Consider the following 27093-nt stretch of genomic DNA (forward strand, 5'->3'; position numbering starts at 1 on the left):
TGCCATACCTAGAATGTAGTTACATGACGTAATGACGCCACATAAAATGTTGCGCGACACGTGCAACACAGCATTCCTCACCTAGCCCACAATGTCTGCTGTGTGGATCGAGCAGTCAACACGTGCAACACAGCATTCCTCACCTAGCCCACAATGTCTGCTGTGATCGAGCAGTCAACAAGTCGAGCAGTCATTTGAAAGAGTAAGAACCTTTCAGAGAGACAACTCAAAGGCGAAATCCATTAACTGCAAGATAATGGAATTCATTGCCCTTGACAATGAACCATTCTCTGTCGTGGGTGATGTTTGTCTTTCGCCGACTGGTCGAGCACCCGTACACACTACCAAGTGCGCTATTATTCAGATGTTGCCCTACCTGAGTTGAACGGTAATAGCGTCACTGCTATTAGCTTCACAAAATACATACTATGGAATGCTGTTTGGGTCTTTGTGTGTCAAAAAAAAGTAGCACTGTCAAAGCTGTAGAAAAAAAGTCTGCAAACACCGGCCACGAACGATGTGTTTACAATACCCCGTTGGTAATAAAGCATAATTTGTTCAACCTCAACTTCTGGGGTAGCTAGCTTTAGCTTGGTACCTAGCTAGCACCAATACAACCAGCCTGAAAACAATGACCAGTAGAAACTGCAGTCATTTTCATTATTCTTAGCAATGATTTAGGAATTAGTAAGTATTAGCTAGGTTGCTACTTGTTGTTCGCCTATTGAAATTGAACTTCAGTTCATGAAAGTAAATAGCTAGCCAACTACTTAACCCTGTTGCCCAAAGCTAAGGTCATCTGGCTAGTGAGGCTCAACCGGACTGGGTTATGTGTTGTGAAGCTAGCCACAATAAGAATTGGGCACAATAGTGGAAATCCGGGTTTGCCTTCAAAATAAAATGATGTCATTGAAAGGGGATGCAAATGAATACAAATAGTATAATTATGCCATACTTTTATTTTGAAGGCTAACCGCAAAGTCCACTATTGTGACTAATCCTTATTGTGGCTAACTTCACATAGATGGGTCCGACCACCATTAATCAAATAAGAACTGTCTTATAAATTAGGGTTATTTTAGATGATGACACCTAGCTATATAGTTAGCTAGCTAACTATAGCTACTGAAACAGATTATGTTGTTATGCTATATTTTAGGGGAAGAACATTGTTTGCGTCCATGAGCTAGCTAGCTTTTTTTTAATGACCAGCACTGTAGGTGCGCGAGACAACTTAACCTGCATCATAGCATATGTATTGATGAGTTGTTGTAACATATGAAATACTAGTGATAGTGTAAAAACTGTACAAACGCGTTAAATTGTGTGACGTGCAGTCATATTCAGGTCCTGATTGAGTGGCAACCACGACGATGGAAAATTCCACTAACTTAGTGTTATTTGACATGTATCTTTTTTGACACGTAAAACCACAACGGCTTTCCGTAGCGAAGACCAAAACGGCGTTCCATAGCAGAGACCCAACCGGCGTTCCGTGGCAGAGACCCGCCCGGGCGTTCCGTGGCAGAGACCCGCCCGGGCGTTCCGTGGCAGAGACCCGCCCGGGCGTTCCGTGGCAGAGACCCGCCCGGGCGTTCCGTGGCAGAGACCCGCCCGGGCGTTCCGTGGCAGAGACCCGCCCGGGCGTTCCGTGGCAGAGACCCGCCCGGGCGTTCCGTGGCAGAGACCCGCCCGGGCGTTCCGTGGCAGAGACCCGCCCGGGCGTTCCGTGGCAGAGACCCGCCCGGCGTTCCATATAAATCCTGGTTGAGAATGAAATGACTGAAGAAATTAAGAACGAAACAGCACAGCAAGTAAGTGGAATAAATAGGTTTTGATTATGTTTTACTGGTAATTGGGACATATGTGAATGCCATCAAAATAACTTTTTGGTGTGTGTAACCTTTTATTTAACTAGGCAAGTCAGTTAAGAACAAAGTTTTATTTACAATAACGGCCAAACCCAGACGAAGCTGGGCCAATTGTGCACTGCCCTAAGGGACTCCCAATCACTGCCGGATGTGATAGAGCCAGGATTCGAACCAGGGACTGTAGTGATGCCTCTTGCACTGAGGTGCAGTGCCTTAGACCGCTGTGTCCATGTGTGTGTGTTAACTATTTATCTGTACTAGAAAGCTTATAAGGCAGCAAAATTTTGAATATCGGTTATCAGTATTGTTTTTTTGGGGGGGCAAGGAAAATATCAGATATCGGTATTGACCAGAAATGTCATATCGGTGCATCACCAGTCATGCACTAAACTACAGTATGTATATAGAATGTTGACCTGTTGGAAACTACAACTCCCTACTACATTGCACAGTTCGGGCTTGGTCTGATTTATCTTTAGAAAAGCTGAGCATTATGTGCATTGAGCTTGCAAAATTGTTCAAATAAAATGGAATTCTAATAATTTAACCAACATTGGTCAATTAATTGTTTAACAAAAAATAACTGACATTTCGGTTAATCGGATTAAATGGGCATGTTTGTATAGTGAAATCTGTACATTTGTTTTTGAAGTGGGCTTTATGGCAAGAAAGGGAAAGGGGGATACCTAGTCGGTTGTTCAACTGAATGCATTCAACTGAAATGTGTCTTCCTGCATTTAACCCAACCCCTCTGAATCAGAGAGGTGCGGGGTGCTGCCTTAATTGATGTCTACGTCATGGGCGTCTGGGGAGCAGTTGTTGTTGGGGGTTAACTGCCTTGTTCAAGGGCGGAACGGCACATTTTTCCACCTTGCCGGTATTGCGTCATTGGTGTTGCACCATAAATTAAAAATAAATAAATCAGCATTTGACAATATTTTACAGGAGTTTTCATATGTACCTTTTTTCCTTTAGGGATTATAGATCCTTCAGGCATTATAGATCAATATAATGTGATCCTTTAGGGATTATAGATCCTTTAGGGATTATAGATCCTTTGGGGATTATAGATCCTTTGGGGATTACAGATCCTTTGGGGATTATAGATCCTTTGGGGATTATAGATCCTTTGGGGATTATAGATCCTTTGGGGATTATAGATCCTTTGGGGATTATAGATCCTTTGGGGATTATAGATCCTTTGGGGATTATAGATCCTTTGGGGATTATAGATCCTTTGGGATTACAGATCCTTTGGGGATTATAGATCCTTTGGGGATTACAGATCCTTTGGGGATTATAGATCCTTTAGGCATTACAGATCCTTTGGGGATTACAGATCCTTTAGGCATTATAGATCCTTTGGGGATTACAGATCCTTTAGGCATTATAGATCCTTTGGGGATTACAGATCCTTTGGGGATTACAGATCCTTTAGGCATTATAGAACCTTTGGGGATTACAGATCCTTTAGGCATTATAGATCCTTTAGGCATTACAGATCCTTTAGGCATTATAGATCCTTTAGGCATTATAGATCCTTTAGGCATTATAGATCCTTTGGGGATTACAGATCCTTTGGGGATTACAGATCCTTTAGGCATTATAGATCCTTTAGGCATTATAGATCCTTTAGGCATTATAGATCCTTTAGGGATTAACAGATCAATATAATGTTATCCTGTTCACTATTTGAAGGTTTACGCTATTTAAAATGTTCCTATCTCTCTGGTCTCTCTCTCTCTCTGGTCTCTCCCTCTCTCTCTCTCTCTCTCTCTCTCTCTCTGGTCTCTCCCTCTCTCTCTCTCTGGTCTCCCTCTCTCTCTGGTCTCTCCGTCTCTCTCTCTCTGGTCTCTCTCTCTGGTCTTTCTTTCTGGTTTCTGTCCCTCTCTCTCTGGTCTCTCCCTCTCCCGCTCTCTGGTCTCTCCCTCTCTCTGGTTTCTCCCTCTCTCTGGTCTCTCTGGTCTCTCTCTCTGGTCTCTCCGTCTCTCTCTCTCTGGTCTCTCTCTCTGGTCTTTCTTTCTGGTTTCTGTCCCTCTCTCTCTGGTCTCTCCCTCTCTCTCTCTGGTCTCTCAGTCTCTCTCTGGTCTCTCTCTCTGGTCTTTCTTTCTTTCTTTCTGGTTGCTGTCCCTCTCTCTCTCTCTGGTCTCTTTCTTTCTTTCTTTCTTTCTTTCTTTCTGGTTTCTGTCTCTCTCCCTCTCTCCCTCTCGCTCTCTCTGGTCTCTCCTTCTCTCTCTCTCTCTGGTCTCTCTCTCTGGTCTCTCCTTCTCTCTCTCTCTCTGGTCTCTCTCTGGTCTCTCCCTCTCTCTCTCTCTCTCTGGTCTCTCCCTCCCTCTCTCTCTCTCTGGTCTCTCCCTCCCTCTCTCTCTCTCTGGTCTCTCCCTCTCTCTCGCTCTGGTCTCTCTCTCTGGTCTCTCTCTCTCTGGTCTCTCCCTCTCTCTCTCTCTGGTCTCTCCCTCTCTCTCTCTCTGGTTTCTCCCTCTCTCTCTCTCTGGTTTCTCCCTCTCTCTCTCTCTGGTCTCTCCCTCTCTCTCGCTCTGGTCTCTCTCTCGCTCTGGTCTCTCTCTCGCTCTGGTCTCTCTCTCGCTCTGGTCTCTCTCTCGCTCTGGTCTCTCCCTCTCTCTCGCTCTGGTCTCTCCCTCTCTCTCGCTCTGGTCTCTCCCTCTCTCTCGCTCTGGTCTCTCCCTCTCTCTCGCTCTGGTCTCTCCCTCTCTCTCGCTCTGGTCTCTCCCTCTCTCTCGCTCTGGTCTCGCTCTCTCTCTCTCTCTCTCTCTCTCTCTCTCTCTCTCTCTCTCTCTCTCTCTCTCTCTCTCTCTCTCTGGTCTCTCCCCCTCTCTCTCTCTCTCTCTCCCTGGTCTCTCCCCCTCTCTCTCTCTCTCTCCCCCTCTCTCTCCCCCTCTCTCTCCCTGGTCTCTCCCCTCTCTCTCCCTGGTCTCTCTCTCCCTGGTCTCTCCCCCTCTCTCTCCCTGGTCTCTCCCCCTCTCTCTCCCTGGTCTCTCTCTCTCTGGTCTCTCCCCTCTCTCTCCCTGGTCTCTCTCTCTCTCTGGTCTCTCCCCCTCTCTCTCCCTGGTCTCTCTCCCTGGTCTCTCCCCCTCTCTCTCCCTGGTCTCTCTCTCCCTGGTCTCTCTCTCCCTGGTCTCTCCCCCTCTCTCTCCCTGGTCTCTCTCTCCCTGGTCTCTCCCCCTCTCTCTCCCTGGTCTCTCTCTCTCTGGTCTCTCCCCCTCTCTCTCCCTGGTCTCTCTCTCTCTGGTCTCTCCCCCTCTCTCTCCCTGGTCTCTCTCTCTGGTGTCTCCTCTCTCTCTCCCTGGTCTCTCTCTCTGGTGTCTCCCTCTCTCTCTGGTCTTTCTTTATTTCTGGTTTCTGTCTTTCTGGTCTCTCCCTCTCTCTGGACTCTCCCTCTCTGGTCTCCCACTAAAACACTCTCTGGTCTCTCTCTCTCTCAATCTCCTGTAGGTCTCGATGTTGTGACAGAGATGATCCTTCTCACAAGATGATCAAAACAGAGGTGAGCTCATCTCTTTCCTCTCACACCGCATGTTCTGATGAGCACCACGTTTGTCTATATATAATTTAAAACTCATTCCTATATCTTCAGTTTCCTAACAACTTGTGTGTTAGTATATTAAAAAGGGTTAATCCATTAACAATCTGATACAGACAGACAGACAGACAGACAGACAGACAGACAGACAGACAGACAGACAGACAGACAGACAGACAGACAGACAGACAGACAGACAGACAGACAGACAGACAGACAGACAGACAGACAGACAGACAGACAGACAGACAGTGCATGGTTCTGGCTGGGTGTGTTCAGCGCCTTAATGTTTACTTAGCTGCCTGTCAGCCAGCTTGGCTGTGTGGGCGTGGCTCGAATGAGAGGGGGCGTGTCCCTCAAGACTACTGGGTGTCATAATGTAAGTGAGCACTCAAAGTTCACTGCAATAAAAACTTTCTCCGTCGAATCCGGTCACCTCCTCCGCACCTTAAGTGACGCCCTAAGAATCCACATTGAGCGACTGACACCTCCTTGCATCCCCTCATTGTCTTTAGAAGTGCGTCAGATGCTGCGTAGTAGGGCCTTGTCTGTCAGTGTGTCAATGCCTCTATTTCCATTCCTCACAGTGTAGTGCAGCTGTTGAGTAAAGAGTTTCCCCAGAAACTCCTCTGAATTGTTCTGAGCTGTTGAGTAAAGAGTGGCTTTGTGTAGTGAGCTGTGTGAGATTGTGGCAGCTGTTCATTCATCTCTCTCCAGTGGTTCGTTTGATGGCGGTCCAAACCTCTGTGAGTGATCATACTCCACGCCTCCACAGTACAGGGGTGGGCCAGGGTGGGACCAGCGAGGTAGCAGACGCACTCCCCCATCTCCTTCCTCCTGTTTCTAAATCCTTTTGGGCAGTCACATTGCAGAACTTTGTAGAACACACATACAGAGTTATTTGTTTGAAGGGAAAGGGGGAATACATAATCAGTTGTACAACTAAATGCAATTAACTGAAATGTGTCTTCCTGCATGTAACCCAACACCGCACGGGGAACAGAATGAATGAATGAATGTTTTGGAGTGGGTTCTTTTCATAGAAAATATGTTTTCTGTAACTTATTGGGGTCTACTGAAGACCCAGTTTGTTACATACATTAAAACACATTTTCCTTAAAACAACTTTTGGAGTTGTTTTCATTTTGAGCCAATTTTCTCTTGCTAAAGGGACAATTGTTCTCACGACCTGGTGGTTTTCTTTTGACTGTATATGACTGTGTGTCCTTCTTGAGAAGTTTTACATATTTACCACAACAAAGGAGTTTAACGACCAACAGAGTTCTAAAATGAATCCCCACCCACCTGCCTTCCTGCTGCTGTTTCAGTCCTCTCCATACCACACATACACACTGCTGCCACCCTCCCATTAAGGGCCAGGCACACGCCCATGTGGACTCTAACAACAGAAATGCCCAAATGAGTGCAGTCACGCCTACCCATATGCCTGATGACATCACCATGTGGGCGCTCTCTGAATCACCCACACCCATACACTTGCACAGTTGAGTTGTCTGCACACATACTCACACCGTCATATGGTCTTTAATTCTCCTTCTGTCTCTCCCACACACACACACACACATAGTCTGACTGGACACCTTCTGTGGGTTCTGTAAAGGAGTGACACATCATAAGGTAGGGTTAGCTCAGGGTTGATCGACCAGCAGACATGCGTTAACCTTCCTCGTCCAACCTTCACTCACCCCAGTACAGCAGGAAGGATCCACCTCAGGTGGTAGGTTTACTTACTGACTTTATTGTCCCCATGGGGAAATGTTGTTGCAGTGTCATGTACACGTTTAAAGTGGTGTTTGGATACAACACTACATTGACAATACAAGTGTCATAAGTTACATACCAGCCTGCTGGCTTTACTGAGTCGATAAGAACATTAGCCTGCTGGCCTTACTGGGTCGATAGGAACATTAGCCTGCTGGCCTTACTGGGCCGATAGGAACATTAGCCTGCTGGCCTTACTGGGTCGATAGTAAGGCCAGCAGGCTAATGTTCCTGAGTCGATAGGAACATTAGCCCGAGCTACTTAGGAGGAATATCACACCTGGCACAAATGATTGTCTAGTTCTGTTAGGACCTCATATTGAAGCTAGTAGAGACCCCAACTGATATATAGAACAATCTTAAAGTGATCAACTTTGGTTTAGATACAAGCATCAGTAAATCTTAGACAATACATTCATTCAACTTGGACCTTAACTTTCTTACCACTTTGCATGCTGTTTTCTTCCCTCACAGACTCTGTGAATTGGTCAAATTTGGTCAAATGATAAATGTTGTGTATGGTTTCCTAGAAACAAGGGTGTCTCACTTTACCCCACTCTCCCCTAGAGTAGAAAAGAGGGGCTCATCAGGACTGTGGCCTCAATGTTCCTCATTGTCTCTTTATTGTGTCAGGAGGGCTTCTTCGACCTCCAGGAAGCCCTGCAATCAATCCACATGAGAAGGGTGGCCCTGAGAGAGCAGCTGGCCACAGCCAAGTCTAAAGGAGAGGAGACTATGGGGCGCTGCATCCAGGTGACGATACTACCACTGACGGACTGACTGGCTGGCTGGCTGTCTGATGGATGGACTGACTGGCTGGCTGTCTGATGGATGGACTGACTGAATGACTGGCTGTCTGACTGTCTGACGGACTGATGGAAGAACTGACTGGCTGGCTGGCTTGCTGACTGACTGTTTGACGGACTGGCTTGCTGGATGACTGTTTGGCTAACTGGCTTGCTGACTGACTGACTGGATAACTGGATGGATGGACTGACTGACTGGCTGTCTGACGGACTGATGGATGAATTGGCTGGCTCGCTGACTGACTGTGTGACTGACTGACTGGATAACTGGATGGATGGCTGCCTGATGAGCTGGATAACTGGATGGATGGCTGGCTGACTGACTGGATAACTGGATGGATGGCTGGCTGATGAGCTGGATAACTGGATGGATGGCTGGCTGATGAGCTGGGTAACTGGATGGATGGCTGGCTGATGAGATGGATAACTGGATGGATGGTTGGCTGATGAGATGGATAACTGGATGGATGGCTGGCTGATGAGATGGATAACTGGATGGATGGCTGGCTGATGAGCTGGATAACTGGATGGATGGCTGGCTGATGAGCTGGATAACTGGATGGATGACTGGCTGATGAGCTGGGTAACTGGATGGATGACTGGCTGATGAGCTGGGTAACTGGATGGATGGCTGGCTGATGAGCTGGATAACTGGTTGGATGGCTGGCTGATGGACTGGATAACTGGATGGATGGCTGGCTGATGGACTGGATAACTGGTTGGATGGCTGGCTGATGGACTGGTTGGATGGCTGGCTGATGAGCTGGATAACTGGATGGATGGCTTGCTGATGAACTGGATAACTGGATGACTGGATGGATGGCTGGCTGGCTCGCTGACTGGCTGATGAGCTGGGTAACTGGATGGATGGCTGGCTGATGAGCTGGGTAACTGGATGGATGGCTGGCTGATGAGCTAGGTAACTGGATGGATGGCTGGCTGACTGACTGGATAACTGGATGGATGGCTGGCTGATGAGATGGATAACTGGTTGGATGGCTGGCTGATGGACTGGATAACTGGATGGATGGCTGGCTGATGGACTGGATAACTGGATGGATGGCTGGCTGATGAACTGGATAACTGGATGACTGGATGGATGGATGGCTGGCTGGCTCGCTGACTGACTGTGTGACTGGCTGATGAGCTGGGTAACTGGATGGCTGGCTGATGAGCTGGATAACTGGATGGATGGCTGGCTGATGAGCTGGGTAACTGGATGGATGGCTTGCTGATGAACTGGATAACTGGATGACTGGATGGATGGCTGGCTGATGAGCTGGATAACTGGATGGATAGCTGGCTGATGAGCTGGATAACTGGATGGATGGCTGGCTGATGAGCTGGGTAACTGGATGGATGGCTGGCTGATGAGCTGGATGGCTGGCTGATGAGCTGGGTAACTGGATGGATGGCTGGCTGATGAGCTGGGTAACTGGATGGCTGGCTGATGAGCTGGGTAACTGGATGGCTGGCTGACTGACTGGATAACTGGATGGATGGCTGGCTGATGGACTGGGTAACTGGATGGATGGCTGGCTGATGAGCTGGATAACTGGATGAATGGCTGGCTGATGAGCTGGGTAACTGGATGGATGGCTGGCTGATGAGCTGGGTAACTGGATGGATGGCTGGCTGATGAGCTGGGTAACTGGATGGTTGGCTGGCTGATGAGCTGGGTAACTGGATGGATGGCTGGCTGATGAGCTGGATAACTGGATGGATGGCTGGATAACTGGATGGATGGCTGGCTGATGGACTGGATAACTGGTTGGATGGCTGGCTGATGAGCTGGATAACTGGATGGATGGCTGGCTGATGAGCTGGATAACTGGATGGATGGCTGGATAACTGGATGGATGGCTGGCTGATGAGCAGGGTAACTGGATGGATGGCTGGCTGATGAGCAGGGTAACTGGATGGCTGGCTGGCTGATGAGCTGGATAACTGAATGAATGGCTGGCTGATGAGCTGGATAACTGGATGGATGGCTGGCTGATGGACTGGATAACTGGATGGATGGCTGGATGGAGAACAGATATGTGCATAAACAACCAGTATCTAGACTGGAGAACAGATAGGTGCATAAATCAAATCAAATCAAATTGTATTTGTCACATACACATGGTTAGCAGATGTTAATGTGAGTGTAGCGAAATGCTTGTGCTTCTAGTTCCGACAATGCAGTAATAACCAACAAGTAATCTAACTAACAATTCCAAAACTACTGTCTTGTACACAGTGTAAGGGGATAAATAATATGTACATAAGGATATATGAATGAGTGATGGTACAGAGCAGCATAGGCAAGATACAGTAGATGGTATTGAGTACAGTATATACATATGAGATGAGTATGTAAACAAAGTGGCATAGTTAAAGTGGCTAGTGATACATGTATTACATAAGGATGCAGTCGATGATATAGAGTACAGTATATACGTATGCATATGAGATGAATAATGTAGGGTAAGTAACATTATATAAGGTAGCATTGTTTAAAGTGGCTAGTGATATATTTACATCATTTCCCATCAATTCCCATTATTAAAGTGGCTGGAGTTGAGTCAGTGTCAGTGTGTTGGCAGCAGCCACTCAATGTTAGTGTTGGCTGTTTAACAGTCTGATGGCCTTGAGATAGAAGCTGTTTCAGTCTCTCGGTCCCAGCTTTGATGCACCTGTACTGACCTCGTCTTCTGGATGATAGTGGGGTGAACAGGCAGTTGCTCGGGTGGTTGATGTCCTTGATGATCTTTATGGCCTTCCTGTAACATAGGGTGGTGTAGGTGTCCTGGGGGGCAGGTAGTTTGCCCCCGGTGATGCGTTGTGCAGACCTCACTACCCTCTGGAGTGCCTTACGGTTGAGGGCGGAGCAGTTGCCGTACCAGGCGGTGATACAGCCCGCCAGGATGCTCTCGATTGTGCATCTGTAGAAGTTTGAGTGCTTTTGGTGACAAGCCAAATTTCTTCAGCCTCCTGAGGTTGAAGAGGCGCTGCTGCGCCTTCTTCACGATGCTGTCTGTGTGAGTGGACCAATTCAGTTTGTCTGTGATGTGTATGCCGAGGAACTTAAAACTTGCTACCCTCTCCACTATTGTTCCATCGATGTGGATAGGGGGGTGTTCCCACTGCTGTTTCCTGAAGTCCACAATCATCTCCTGAGTTTTGTTGACGTTGAGTGTGAGGTTATTTTCCTGACACCACACTACGAGGGCCCTCACCTCCTCCCTGTAGGCCGTCTCGTCGTTGTTGGTAATCAAGCCTACCACTGTTGTGTCGTCCGCAAACTTGATGATTGAGTTGGAGGCGTGCGTGGCCACGCAGTCGTGGGTGAACAGGGAGTACAGGAGAGGGCTCAGAACGCACCCTTGTGGGGCCCCAGTGTTGAGGATCAGCGGGGAGGAGATGTTGTTGCCTACCCTCACCACGTGGGGGCGGCCGTCAGGAAGTCCAGTACCCAGTTGCACAGGGCGGGGTCGAGACCCAGGGTCTCGAGCTTGATGACGAGTTTGACAAGTTTGACAAGTTTGGAGGGTACTATGGTGTTAAATACTGAGCTGTAGTCGATGGACAGCATTCTCACATAGGTATTCCTCTTGTCCAGATGGGTTAGGGCAGTGTGCAGTGTGGTTGAGATTGCATCGTCTGTGGACCTATTTGGGCGGTAAGCAAATTGGAGTGGGTCTAGGGTGTCAGGTAGGGTGGAGGTGATATGGTCCTTGACTAGTCTCTCAAAGCACTTCATGATGACGGAAGTGAGTGCTACGGGGCGGTAGTCGTTTAGCTCCGTTACCTTAGCTTTCTTGGGAACAGGAACAATGGTGGCCCTCTTGAAGCATGTGGGAACAGCAGACTGGTATAGGGATTGATTGAATATGTCTGTAAACACACCGGCCAGCTGGGGATGCCGTCTGGGCCTGCAGCATTGCGAGGGGTAACATGTTTAAATGTCTTTACTCACCTCTGCTACAGTGAAGGAGAGACTGCATGTTTTCGTTGCAGGCTGTGTCAGTGGCACTGTATTGTCCTCAAAGCGGGCAAAAAAGTTATTTAGTATGCCTGGGAGCAAGACATCCTGGTCCGTGACTGGGCTTGATTTCTTCTTGTAGTCCGTGATTGACTGTAGACCCTGCCACATGCCTCTTGTGTCTGAGCCGTTGAATTGAGATTCTACTTTGTCTCTGTACTGACGCTTAGCTTGTTTGATAGCCTTGCGGAGGGAATAGCTGCACTGTTTTATATTCGGTCATGTTACCAGACACCTTGCCCTGATTAAAAGCAGTGGTTCGCGCTTCCTGTTTCACGCGAATGCTGCCATCAATCCACGATTTCTGGTTAGGGAATGTTTTAATCGTTACTATGGGAACGACATCTTCAACGCACGTTCTAATGAACTCGCACACCGAATCAGCGTATTCATCAATATTGTTATCTGACGCAATACGAAACATGTCCCAGTCCACGTGATGGAAGCAGTCTTTGGAGTGTGGAGTCCGCTTGGTCAGACCAGCGTTGGACAGACCTCAGCCTTTTGTTTTAGTTTCTGTCTGTAGGCAGGGATCAACAAAATGGAGTCGTGGTCAGCTTTTCCGAAAGGGGGGCGGAGCAGGGCCTTATATGCGTTGCGGAAGTTAGCGTAACAATGATCCAAGGTTTTTCCACCCCTGGTTGCGCAATCGATATGCTGATAAAATTTAGGGAGTCTTGTTTTCAGATTAGCCTTGTTAAAATCCCCAGCTACAATGAATGCAGCCTCCGGATAAATGGTTTCCAGTTTGCAAAGAGTTAAATAAAGTTTGTTCAGAGCCATCGATGTGTCTGCTTGGGGGGGATATATACGGCTGTGATTATAATCGAAGAGAATTATCTTGGTAGATAATGCGGTCTACATTTGATTGTGAGGAATTCTAAATCAGGTGAACAGAAGGATTTGAGTTCCTGTATGTTTCTTTCATCACACCATGTCTCGTTAGCCATAAGGCATACGCCCCCTCCACTCTTCTTACCAGAAAGATGTTTGTTTCTGTCGGCGCGATGCGTGGAGAAACCCGTTGGCTGCACCGCCTCGGATAGCGTCTCTCCAGTGAGCCATGTTTCCGTGAAGCAAAGAACGTTACAGTCTCTGTCCCTTTGGAATGCTACCCTTGCTCGGATTTCATCAACTTTGTTGTCAAGAGACTGGACATTGGCAAGAAGAATGCTAAATCTCCGGAGTCTGACCAGAAGACCGCCTCGTTTCCCTCTTTTTCGGAGTCGTTTTTTTGGGTCGCTGCATGGGATCAATTCCGTTGTCCTGTTTGAAAGGAAAAACACAGGATCCGCGTCACGAAAAACATATTCTTGTTCGTACTGATGGTGAGTTGACGCTGATCTTATATTCAGTAGTTCTTCTCGATTGTATGTAATGAAACCTAAGATGACCTGGGGTACTAATGTAAGAAATAACACGTAAAAAAACAAAAAACTGCATAGTTTCCTAGGAACGCGAAGCGAGGCGGCCATCTCTGTCTGTGCCGCAAAACAACATACCAGTATCTAGAGAGGAGAACAGATAGGTGCATAACAACCAGTATCTAGACAGGAGAACAGATAGGTGCATAAACAACCAGTATCTAGACAGGAGAACAGATAGGTGCATAAACAACCAGTATCTAGACAGGAGAACAGATACGTGCATAAACAACCAGTATCTAGACAGGAGAACAGATACGTGCATAAACAACCAGTATCTAGACAGGAGAACAGATACGTGCATAAACAACCAGTATCTAGACAGGAGAACATATTTTGTTTATTTTTGTTTTTCTCTAACTCTGCATGCCTCTATCTGTGTGTGTGTCTGTTCGCATCTGTCCATCCGTGTCTGTCCGTGTTTCTCCGTCTGTCCGTGTTTCTCCGTCTGTCCGTGTGTCTCCGTCTGTCCGTCTGTGTGTGTATCTCCGTGTGTCTGCATCTGTCCATCTGTGTGTGTGTGTGTGGTCTGTTCATGCGGGTGTGTTAGCTGCAGCTGGAGCGTCTGCTGACCAGACAGATGGAGATCCATCACGAAGCGCAGGCCCAGGACAGACTGCAGGCCCAGGACAGACTGCAGGCCCAGGACAGACTGCAGGCCCAGGACAGACTGCAGGCCCAGGACAGACTGCAGGCCCAGGACAGACTGCAGGCTCTGGAGTGGAAGGTCCCTCTGGGGGCCTTCAGGTTGAATCACAACACTAACCCAGAACACCGTCACCATGTCAACAGAGTCTCCACTGATAGCACCAGTCTACCGCCAGGTCAGTCATTCCACATTCATGTTAGGAAGTGTATATTGGACCAGCAGAACGAAAACGTAAAGTTTAATGAATTAGGTGTTGAGGTTAAGTTTAGGAACCAGGGTTAAGGTTGGTGTTGGAGTAAGGAGGATAAAACGTTAACATTGGGTCAGGGGTGCCACTGTTCGCCACCCTTCTATTTCTGCTGGTTAAATATACACTGCCTTGGTTTCATTTCCTAGTCACACTTTCATTTCTCTCAGTCATTTTCTTTTGGGGGGAGGTTTTGGGGACTTTCAGGGTGTGTGTGTGTGTGTGTGTGTGTGTGTGTGTGTGTGTGTGTGTGTGTGTGTATTTTATTACATCCCCATTAGCTGTTGTGACGTAGCAGCTACTCTTCCTGGGGTCCACACAAATGGCACATGTAGCCTACATATCAATATATACACACCAACTATCTAGGTCCTCAGAAAGCAGACGTGTGTGTGTGTATATAAAGGTTATAAATGCTCTGAGTTGTTTTTTAAGTTTGCTTTGAGGCAGCTATTGATTTACCCTGAAGCCCTCTTAAATGAATAATTCAACCAAATTACAAAATTAAACATTGATTTCTTGACCGTTCACCTGCTTCCTCTGTTTCCTTTTATGCTCGCACGGCGCGTAACCACACACACTTAAACACACACTTAAACACAATAAAACACACACACACATGTACACAGACTGAATTGTCTTCCTTGTTGCTCTACCTCTGGGTCTTCATAAACAGCATTGACAGCAATGTGGCGTGACTAACACTTTTCATACACAGCACAATACCACAGTACTTTTATTATCATTATGTTATATCAGAAACTCCCTGCACAATTAAATTAAATCAAAGTTTATTTGTCATGTACGCTGATTACAACTGGTGTAGACCTTACAGTGACATGCTTACTTACCTTTTTTTTTTTACTTAAAAAGTATTAGGTGAACAATAGATTAGTAATGAAATAATAAACAACAGTGAAAAATAACAGTAGCGAGGCTATATACAGCAGCAATGCTACATACAGACAGTTAGTCAGGCTGATTGAGGTAGTATGTACATGTAGATATGGTTAAAGTGACGATGCATATATGATAAACGGAGAGTAGCAGTAGCGTAATCAAATCAAATTGTGTTTGTCACATGCGCCGAATACAACAGGTGTATTCACCTTACAGTGACCTTACATTTCACCTTACAGTGAAATGCTTACTTACGAGCCCCTAACCAACTATGCAGTTAAAAAAATAAAAATATGAATAAGAATAGGAAATTAAAGTAAGAAGTAATTAAAGAGCAGTCTGTCCATTACAGGTTCAATTACAGCTCTCTGCCTCCGTACAGGTTCAATTACAGCTCTCTGCCTCAGTACAGGTTCAATTACAGCTCTCTGCCTCCGTACAGGTTCAATTACAGCTCTCTGCCTCAGTACAGGTTCAATTACAGCTCTCTGCCTCCGTACAGGTTCAATTACAGCTCTCTGCCTCCGTACAGGTTCAATTACAGCTCTCTGCCTCCGTACAGGTTCAATTACAGCTCTCTGCCTCCGTACAGGTTCAATTACAGCTCTCTGCCTCCGTACAGGTTCAATTACAGCTCTCTGCCTCAGTACAGGTTCAATTACAGCTCTCTGCCTCAGTACAGGTTCAATTACAGCTCTCTGCCTCAGTACAGGTTCAATTACAGCTCTCTGCCTCAGTACAGGTTCAATTACAGCTCTCTGCCTCAGTACAGGTTCAATTACAGCTCTCTGCCTCAGTACAGGTTCAATTACAGCTCTCTGCCTCGGTACAGGTGCAATTACAGCTCTCAGCTCTCTGCCTCAGTACAGGTTCAATTACAGCTCTCTGGCTCGGTACAGGTTCAATTACAGCTCTCAGCTCTCTGCCTCAGTACAGGTTCAATTACAGCTCTCTGCCTCAGTACAGGTTCAATTACAGCTCTCTGCCTCAGTACAGGTGCAATTACAGCTCTCAGCTCTCTGCCTCAGTACAGGTTCAATTACAGCTCTCTGCCTCGGTACAGGTTCAATTACAGCTCTCAGCTCTCTGCCTCAGTACAGGCGCAATTACAGCTCTCAGCTCTCTGCCTCCGTACAGGTGCAATTACAGCTCTCTGCCTCCGTACAGGTTCAATTACAGCTCTCTGCCTCCATACAGGTTCACAGGTTTACAGCTCTCTGCCTCCGTACAGGTTCAATTACAGCTCTCTGCCTCCGTACAGGTTCAATTACAGCTCTCTGCCTCCGTACAGGTTCAATTCTGCCTCCGTACAGGTTCAATTACAGCTCTGCCTCCGTACAGGTTCAATCAGCTTACAGGTTCAATTACAGCTCTCTGCCTCCGTACAGGTTCAATTACAGCTCTCTGCCTCCGTACAGGTTCAATTACAGCTCTCTGCCTCAGTACAGGTGCAATTACAGCTCTCAGCTCTCTGCCTCAGTACAGGTTCAATTACAGCTCTCTGCCTCAGTACAGGTGCAATTACAGCTCTCTGCCTCAGTACAGGTTCAATTACAGCTCTCTGCCTCAGTACAGGTGCAATTACAGCTCTCAGCTCTCTGCCTAGTACAGGTTCAATTACAGCTCTCTGCCTCAGTACAGGTGCAATTACAGCTCTCAGCTCTCTGCCTCAGTACAGGTTCAATTACAGCTCTCTGCCTCAGTACAGGTGCAATTACAGCTCTCAGCTCTCTGCCTCAGTACAGGTTCAATTACAGCTCTCTGCCTCAGTACAGGTGCAATTACAGCTCTCTGCCTCAGTACAGGTTCAATTACAGCTCTCTGCCTCAGTACAGGTGCAATTACAGCTCTCAGCTCTCTGCCTCAGTACAGGTTCAATTACAGCTCTCTGCCTCGGTACAGGTTCAATTACAGCTCTCTGCCTCGGTACAGGTTCAATTACAGCTCTCTGCCTCGGTACAGGTTCAATTACAGCTCTCTGCCTCGGAACAGGTTCAATTACAGCTCTCAGCTCTCTGCCTAAGTACAGGTTCAATTACAGCTCTCAGCTCTCTGCCTAAGTACAGGTTCAATTACAGCTCTCAGCTCTCTGCCTAAGTACAGGTTCAATTACAGCTCTCAGCTCTCTGCCTAAGTACAGGTTCAATTACAGCTCTCAGCTCTCTGCCTAAGTACAGGTTCAATTACAGCTCTCAGCTCTCTGCCTAAGTACAGGTTCAATTACAGCTCTCAGCTCTCTGCCTAAGTACAGGTTCAATTACAGCTCTCAGCTCTCTGCCTAAGTACAGGTTCAATTACAGCTCTCAGCTCTCTGCCTAAGTACAGGTTCAATTACAGCTCTCAGCTCTCTGCCTAAGTACAGGTGCAATTACAGCTCTCAGCTCTCTGCCTAAGTACAGGTGCAATTACAGCTCTCTGCCTCAGTACAGGTTCAATTACAGCTCTCTGCCTCAGTACAGGTTCAATTACAGCTCTCTGCCTCAGTACAGGTTCAATTACAGCTCTCTGCCTAAGTACAGGTTCAATTACAGCTCTCTGCCTAAGTACAGGTTCAATTACAGCTCTCTGCCTAAGTACAGGTTCAATTACAGCTCTCTGCCTCAGTACAGGTTCAATTACAGCTCTCAGCTCTCTGCCTAAGTACAGGTGCAATTACAGCTCTCTGCCTCGGAACAGGTTCAATTACAGCCATTGTCTAAATGAAATCAAATCAAAGTTTATATGTCACGTGCACCGAATACAAAAGGTGTAGACCTTACAGTGACATGCTTACTTATAGGCTCTAAACAACAGTAAAAAGACAGTTGACAAAAGAGTAGCAAGGCTATATACAGACACCTGTTAGTCAGGCTTATTGAGGTAGTATGTACATGTAGGTATCGTTAAAGTGACTATGCATATATGATGAACAGAGAGTAGCAGTAGAGTAAAAAGAGGGGTTGGCGGGTGGTGGGACACAATGCAGATAGCCCGGTTAGACAATGTGCGGGAGCACTAGTTGGCCGGGCCAATTTAGGTGGTATGTACATGAATGTATAGTTAAATTGACTATGCATATAAGGTAAACAGAGAAAAGAAGTGACAGGGGTTGGGGGGGCACACAATGCAAATAGTCCGGGTAACCATTTGGTTACCTGTTCAGGAGTCTTATGGCTTGGGGGTAAAAACTGTTGAGAAGCCTTTTTGTCCTAGACTTGGCACTCCGGTACCGTTTGCCATGCAGTAGTAGAGAGAACAGTCTATGACTGGGGTGGCTGGGGTCTTTGACAATTTTTAGTGCCTTTCTCTGACACCGCCTGGTATAGAGGTCCTGGTTGGCAGGCAGCTTAGCCCCAGTGATGTACTGGGCCGTACGCACTACCCTCTGAAGTGCCTTGCGGTCGGAGGCCGAGCAATTGCCGTACCAGGCAGTGATGCAACCGGTCAGAGTGCTCTCGATGTTGCAGCTGTAGAACCTTTTTTTAAATAACAGCTCTCTGTCTAATTACAGGTTACGTAACAGCTCCCTGTCTAAATACAGGTTAAATAACAGCTCCCTGTCTAAATACAGGTTAAATAACAGCTCTCTGTCCTTCTGTAGCTCAGTTGGTAGAGCATGGCGCTTATAACGCCAGGGTAGTGGGTTCGATCCCCGGGACCACCCATACGTAGAATGTATGCACACACGACTGTAAGTCGCTTTGGATAAAAGCGTCTGCTAAATGGCATATATAAATAACAGCTCCCTGTCTAAATAGAGGTTACATAACAGCTCCCTGTCTAAATAGAGGTTACATAACAGCTCCCTGTCTAAATAGAGGTTACATAACAGCTCCCTGTCTAAATAGAGGTTAAATAACAGCTCCCTGTCTAAATAGAGGTTAAATAACAGCTCCCTGTCTAAATAGAGGTTAAATAACAGCTCCCTGTCTAAATAGAGGTTAAATAACAGCTCCCTGTCTAAATAGAGGTTACATAACAGCTCCCTGTCTAAATAGAGGTTACATAACAGCTCCCTGTCTAAATAGAGGTTAAATAACAGCTCCCTGTCTAAATAGAGGTTAAATAACAGCTCCCTGTCTAAATAGAGGTTAAATAACAGCTCCCTGTCTAAATAGAGGTTACATAACAGCTCCCTGTCTAAATACAGGTTACATAACAGCTCCCTGTCTAATTACAGGTTAAATAACAGCTCCCTGTCTAAATACAGGTTAAATAACAGCTCCCTGTCTAAATACAGGTTAAATAACAGCTCCCTGTCTAAATACAGGTTAAATAACAGCTCCCTGTCTAAATACAGGTTAAATAACAGCTCCCTGTCTAAATACAGGTTAAATAACAGCTCCCTGTCTAAATACAGGTTAAATAACAGCTCCCTGTCTAAATACAGGTTAAATAACAGCTCCCTGTCTAAATACAGGTTAAATAACAGCTCCCTGTCTAAATACAGGTTACATAACAGCTCCCTGTCTAAATACAGGTTACATAACAGCTCCCTGTCTAAATACAGGTTACATAACAGCTCCATGCCTAGTTGCAGGTTCAAGGGACACTTCAGGAATTTGTCAATGAGGCCCTTTATCTACAGTACTTCCCTAGAGTCAGATGATCTCGTGGATACAATTTTCCTGCCTGACGAATACTCATAAACTAGCGGATACCGATTGACTTCCAGTCATTGAGCTAATGCTGGTTAGCATTTGCTCGCGAAAGTGCCCTTAACTCCCTTCATACTGGACACAGAGACATAAAATGGTATCCACGACTTCATCTGACTCTGGGGAAGTAGATAAAGAGCCTCATTGCCAAAATTACAAAGTATCCCTTTAAATAACAGCGGTGGTCTATTTTGTTTGTATCCTAGCTTTGTCGTTATGCGAACCCGAACAAGCCCCCATCCCCATCATTCGCAGTAGAAAGAGACAGTGAAGATATAGCGGAAAGAGATCGAGGTGCCTTGTGAGGATCCACTGATGAGTGGCGAATCTGCCCTTGCCATCCGTACTACTGGCCAACGCACAATCAGTGGAGAAATAAATTGGGAGAGTTAAATGCATGTATATCCTACCAACGGGACGTTAACTGTAATATCTCATGATAAGCTGTAGGCCACACTATCTACCTCGAGATTTTTCATCAGTATTTTTCATAGCTGTCTACATACCACCACAGATCGAGGCTGGCACTATAAGACCTCAATCAATGAGCTGTATATCGCCATAAGCAAACAGGAAAACGCTCATCCAGAAGTGGCCGGGGACTTTAATGCAGGGAAACTTAAATCTGTTTTACCTGATATCTATCAGCATGTTAAATGTGCAACCAGAGGGGAAAAAACAACTCTAGACCACCTTTACTCCACACACAGAGATGTGTACAAAGCTTTCCCTCGCCCTCCATTTGGCAAATCTGACCATAATTCTATCCTCCTGATTCCTGCTTACACGCATAAAATTAAAGCAGGAAGCACCAGTGACACGGTCAATAAAAAAAAAGAGGTCAGATGAAGCAGATGCTAAGCTACAGGACAGTTTTTCTAGCACAGACTGAAAGATGTTCCGGGATTCTTACGATGGCATTGAGGACTACACCACATTAGTCACTGACTTCATCAATAAGTGCATCGATGACATCGTCTCCACAGTGACTGTACGTACATAAACCAACCAGAAGCCATGGATTAGAGGCAACATCTGCACTGAGCTAAAGGGTAGAGGCGTCTCTTTCAAGGAGCGGGACACTAACCCAGAAGCTTATAAAACAGATTACCAGGACGTGTACTCCGAGCATGCGCTGACCAACTGGCAAGTGTCTTCACTGACATTTTCAACATGTCCCTGACTGAGTCTGTAATACCAACATGTTTCAAGCAGAGCACCATAGTCCCTGTGGCCAAGAAAACCAAGGTAACCTGACTAAATTACTACTGACCCGTAGCACTCAAGTCTGTAGCCATGAAGTGCTTTAAAAGCCTGATCATGGCTCACATCTACAAATTATCCCAGAAACCCTAGACCCAATCCAATTTGCATACCGCCCCAACAGATCCACAAATTATGCAATCTCTTTTGAACTCCACACTGCCCTTTCACACCTGTACAAAAGGAACACCTATGTAAGAATTCTATTCATTGACTATGACTACAGCTCAGCATTCAACACCATAGTACCCTCAAAGCTCATCACAAAACTAAATACCTCCCTCTGGATCTGGATCCTGGACTTCCGATGGGCCTCCCCCAGGTGGTAAGGGTAGGTAACAACATATTCACCACGCTGATCCTTAACACGGGGGCCCCTCAAGGGTGTGTATTCATTCCCCTCCTGTACTCCATGTTCACTCATGACTGCAAGACCAAGCACGTCTCCCAACGCCATCATTAAGTTTGCCGATGACACAACAGTGGTAGGCCTAATCTCCAACAACGACGAGACCGCATATAGGGAGGAGTCAGAGACCTGGCTGTGTGGTGCCAGGACAACAACCTCTCCCTCAACGTGATCAAGACTAAGGAGATGATTATGGACTACAGGAAGAGGAGAACCGAGCACGCCCCCATTCTCATCAATGGGGCTTTAGTGAAAGTGCAGGTTGAGAGCTTCAAGTTCCTTGGTGTCCAAATCACGAACAAACAAACATGGTCCATGCACACCAAGACAGTCGTGAAAAGGGCACGACAAAACCTATTCCCCCTCCCGAGACTGAAAAGATTTGGCATGGGTCCTCAGATCCTCAAAAGGTTCTACAGCTGCACCAACAAGAGTATCCTGACTGCTTGCATCAGTGCCTGGTATATGGCAACTGCTCGGCCTCCGACTGTAAGGCACTACAGAGGGTAGTGCGCACGTCCCAGTACATCACTGGGGCCAAGCTTCCTGCCATCCAGGACCTCTATACCAGGCGGTGTTAGAGAAAGACAAAGAAAATTGTCAAAGACTCCAGCCAACCCAGTCGTAGACTGTTCTTTGTGCTACCACAAGGCAAGGGGTACCGGAGCGCCAAGTCTTGGTCCAAGAGGCTTCTAAACAGCTTCTACCCCCAAGCCATAAGATTCCTGAACAGCTAATCAAATGGCAACCCAGACTACTTGCTTTGCCCCCCCCCCACCATATAGCCTCGCTATTGTTATTTTACTGCTGCTCTTTCATTATTTGTTAGTTTATTTCTTATTTTTTTAGATATTTTTTTAAACTGCATTGTTGGTTAAAGGCTTGTTAGTAAACATTTCACTGTAGAGGTCTACACTTGTTGTATTTGGCGCTTGTGACAAATAAAATTTGATTTGACCTAGCTGTCTGTATCCTAACTTCATCCTTACCTAGCTGTGTGTTCCTGCAGGGGAGAGGCCACGGAACCTGCAGGTGGAGGGTCAAAAGTCGAATGGAGACACACCCCTGGGGAAACAACTAGCCAATGAGCTGAAGAGGCATCACGGCAACAGGGAGGGAAAGACCCCGCCCACGAGTCACCATAGCAATGTCAAGTGCAAAACTCTGACCATAGGTCTGCCCCTAGAGATGCTCTCTTATTGTTCATTCACAATTCATCATTTGATACTGAATTAGTTTGTTTATTCTTTGTCATAGTTCTCTCATGCTGAATCATGAGATATCCAACTCCTGTTTTATTTATTTTCTCTCTCATTCCAGAAAATGGGAACGGGGCTGACTTCTCCCAAGGGGCTCTCAGCCTTTCTGACAAGAAGACCATCAAATCATAGCCAGAGGATTCCAGATAGCACCTCATCTCCTCCTCCTCTTCCTCCTTGCGCATCCCTCTTTCACAACACAGTCGTCGTTGGGCAATACTAAACAAGCACAGCTGCATTAGAGCCTTAACAACCAATGTTGCCTCAAGATAAGGGATTTTACATGTAGTTTCTTTTTTGCCAAAGCACCTAGAGAGCCTTTATTTCTCTCATTTTTTTGTATTTTCACTGACTGTGTTGATTCCCCCTCCCTTCCCTACTCTACCGTTCTCCTTTCTTACTTTCAAGACTGACGGCGAGGGGTCTGTAGATGTATTTGTACATACAGAATTCTGACACTGAAAAGTGTTTATTTGTCGTTGATGTCGTTGATGCTGTGTAAAATTAGGACATCAGTTACCAGGACAACACTAGAAGTTCCACCGACTTTGAGTCAACCAGGATTTGGCTCAGAAAAGTCTTATTTATGTTGACAAAGTGCCAGGTTACCATGGTGTTACCATGGTGTTGCCATGGGTTGACTCAACCAAGGTTCTAATGGTGATTTTAAAAAAAAACTTAGAGGCTTTCATTTATGACACAAACTTAAATATTTATTACAATTCAGTGAGAGCCTTCATTTGGAATTTACATATGGGACGACAACAACATTTAAATTTTTACCTTTATTTAACTAGGCAAGTCAGTTAAGAACAAATTCGTATGTTCAATGATGGCCTAGGAACAGTGGGTTAACTGCCTTGTTCAGGGGCAGAACGACAGATTTTTACCTTGTCAGCTCAGGGATTTGATCTTGCAACTTTTCGGTTACTAGTCCAACGCTCTAACCACTAGGATACCCTGCCGCCCCAACATATGGGACGACAACAACATACGGGATGACAACCTGTGGGACAACAAAGTACCATATTTGTATATTATTGCAAGACAGTTTTCTGTGATAACATTGAGTGTGTATGATAGCCATCAAGAATAAGCACAAGTAGGGATTTTCATGACAAGGGCCTCAGAGGCCATATAAATGGAGACGTTGACGTACTCTGTCTTACTAAACGGAAGGGAAATCCTAGAAGTAGTAGTCAACTACAAAACAGTAATAACAGGGTTTACATCCCACCTTCTCACTTTAACTAGTACAAAACCAAGTGTGTATAAGTAGAGCAACACAGACAATGTGTTGTTGAGAAACCCAGTGTCAATGTCTCGTTTTCCCAGTTTTGGGGATCGTGGTTACTGTGCAGTAGTTCTATTTCCTGTTGGCTAGCGTTAGCCATAGTCTTAGTTCCCCTCAAGATGACCTCAAACAGATACAGTTGAAGTCAGAAGTTTACATACACTTAGGTTGGAGTCATTAAAATGTGTTTATCAACCACTCCACAAATTTCTTGTTAACAAACTATAGTTTTGGCAAGTCGGTTAGGACTTCTACTTTGTGCATGACACAAGTAATTCTTCCAACAATTGTTTACAGACAGATTATTTCACTTATAATTCACTGTATCAGAATTCCAGTGGGTCAGAAGTGTACATGCACTAAGTTGACTGTGCCTTTAAACAGCTTGGAAAATTCCAGAAAATGATGTGATGGCTTTGGAAGCTTCTGATAGGCTAATTTGAGTCAATTGGAGGTGTACCTGTGGATGTATTTCAAGGCCTACCTTCAAACTCAGTGCCTCTTTGCTTGACATCATTTGAGTCAATTGGAGATGTACCTGTGGATGTATTTCAAGGCCTACCTTCAAACTCAGTGCCTCTTTGCTTGACATCATTTGAGTCAATTGGAGATGTACCTGTGGATGTATTTCAAGGCCTACCTTCAAACTCAGTGCCTCTTTGCTTGACATCATTTGAGTCAATTGGAGATGTACCTGTGGATGTATTTCAAGGCCTACCTTCAAACTCAGTGCCTCTTTGCTTGACATCATTTGAGTCAATTGGAGATGTACCTGTGGATGTATTTCAAGGCCTACCTTCAAACACAGTGCCTCTTTGCTTGACATCATTTGAGTCAATTGGAGATGTACCTGTGGATGTATTTCAAGGCCTACCTTCAAACTCAGTGCCTCTTTGCTTGACATCATGGGAAAATCAGAAGAAATCAGCCAAATCAACCAAAAATAGTTGACCTCCACTCATCAGGTGCATCCTTGGGAGCAATTTCCAAACGCCTGAAGGAACCACGTTCATCTGTACAAACAACGGTATGCAAGTATAAACACCATGGAACCACGCAGCCGTCATACCGCTCAGGAAGGAGACTCCTAGAGATGAACGTTCTTTTTGTGCGAAAAGTGCAAATCAATCCCAGAACAACAGCAAAGGACCTTGTGAAGATGCTGGAGGAAACCGGTACAAAAGTATCTGTATCCACAGTAAAACAAGTTCTATATTGGCATAACCTGAATTGGTGCTCCGCAAGGAAGAAGCAACTGCTCCAAAACCGGCATAAAAAAGCCAGACTACGATTTGCAACTGCACATGGGGACAAAGATCGTACTTTTTGGAGAAATGTCCTCTGGTTGGGCTGATGGAACAAAAATAGAACTGTTTAGCCATAATGACCATTGTTATGTTTGGAGGAAAAAGGGGGAGGCTTGCAAGCTGAGGAACACCATTCCAACCGTGAAGCACGGGGGTGGCAGCATCATGTTGTGGGGGTGCTTTTCTGCAGGAGGGACTGATGCACTTCACAAAATAGATGGCATTATGAGGAAGGGATATAGATATATTGAAGCAACATCTCAAGACATCAGTCAGGAAGTTAAAGCTTGGTCGCAAATGGGTCTTCCAAATGGACGTTGACCCCAAGCATACTTCCACAGTTGTGGCAAAATTGCTTAAGGACAACAAAGTCAAGGTCTTGGAGTGGCCATCACAATGCCCTGACCTCAATAGAAAATGTGTGGACAGGAATGAAAAAGCACGTGAGTGCAAGGAGGCCTACAAACCTGACTCAGTTCCACCAGCTCTGTCAGGAAGAATGGGCCAAAATTCACCCAACTTATTGTGGGAAGCTTGTGGGTGGCTACCCGAAACGTTTGACCAAAGTTAAACAATTTTAAAGGCAATGCTACCAAATCTTAATTCAGTGTATGTAAACTTCTGTGATGAAAGAAATAAAAGCTGAAATAAATCATTATCTCTACTATTATTCTGACATTTCACATTCTTAAAAGAAAGTGGTGATCCTGACTGACCTAAAACAGGGAATTTTTACTGGGATTAAATGTCAGGAATTGTGAAAAACTGAGTTGAAATGTAGTTGGCTAAGGTGTATGTAAACGTCCCACTTCAACTGTACGTAGTACTGCTTGATACAAAAATGCATCGTCATGTTTTTAGATTCTCCATCCAAAGTATTTATTTTATACTTTTATTTATTTTATTATTATATTCTCCCATGAATGACTATGATGTACATGTTACTTTATAGAACGCTTCAGTAATGTATTCAATTACATGAGTCCCTGGGATACTATCTTAATGTCACTTTTAGATCAAGAAGTTTAACAAAAAAAGTTTCTGTCTCAAATTCATCATTCGGTATTGTACCTAGTTAAGCTGTCTCATTAACTGTATAGATGTTTAGAAAGATTACCTCTTCTTTCAGTTACATTCATACATTCTGTTATCCATTTTCATGCAATAGTTAGTGACAGTGCACAAAAAAATAAACGTTTAAATTATTTTCCACTTCGCCTAAATTGGAACTCAGTGCCTGTACAGTAACATGCTATAAATGACATCAGAGCTCAGTGCCTGTACAGTAACATGCTATAAATGACATCAGAGCTCAGCGCCTGTACAGTAACATGCTATAAATGACATCAGAGCTCAGTGCCTGTATAGTAACATGCTATAAATGACATCAGAGCTCAGTGCCTGTATAGTAACATGCTATAAATGACAGAGCTCAGGCTCTGTTCTTCACAGCTCTGTATGGGTTCAGCTGATCTGAACTTGAGCACCACATGCAACAAGAAGTTGCCCCCATCCCTCGTGCCAGTGGGAAACTTTTGCAAATGTTATGTTGTCTAAGGGAAGTGCTGTAAATTAAGATGACTGGATGTACTATGAAAGATGAGACTTCGAGGATTCTAATAAATATCTATTTGATGTCAGAAAAGCAAGTCAAACACCTTTGAGTCCAAATGTGCA

At 45.6% G+C, this 27093-nt stretch overlaps 1 protein-coding gene across 3 annotated transcripts in view; it reads left to right on the forward strand.

The window, feature by feature from the left end:
- LOC124044246 (NGFI-A-binding protein 1-like) overlaps positions 1-24356 on the forward strand; it is a 43630-nt gene extending 19274 nt beyond the window's left edge. For 2 of the 3 annotated variants that reach the window (XM_046363856.1, XM_046363855.1), the window contains exons 4-8: positions 5325-5376; positions 7828-7947; positions 14002-14275; positions 22566-22730; positions 22877-24356. In XM_046363856.1, the coding sequence (XP_046219812.1) occupies positions 5325-5376; positions 7828-7947; positions 14002-14275; positions 22566-22730; positions 22877-22947 (682 nt within the window). In that variant the 3' untranslated portion in view covers positions 22948-24356. The remainder of the gene's footprint in view (positions 1-5324; positions 5377-7827; positions 7948-14001; positions 14276-22565; positions 22731-22876) is intronic. The other variant, XM_046363857.1, reaches the window with a different exon arrangement.
- Positions 24357-27093: the final 2737 nt, after the last annotated feature.

The sequence above is a fragment of the Oncorhynchus gorbuscha genome, linkage group LG09, assembly GCF_021184085.1.
Source record: "Oncorhynchus gorbuscha isolate QuinsamMale2020 ecotype Even-year linkage group LG09, OgorEven_v1.0, whole genome shotgun sequence".
NCBI classification, from domain to species: domain Eukaryota; kingdom Metazoa; phylum Chordata; class Actinopteri; order Salmoniformes; family Salmonidae; genus Oncorhynchus; species Oncorhynchus gorbuscha.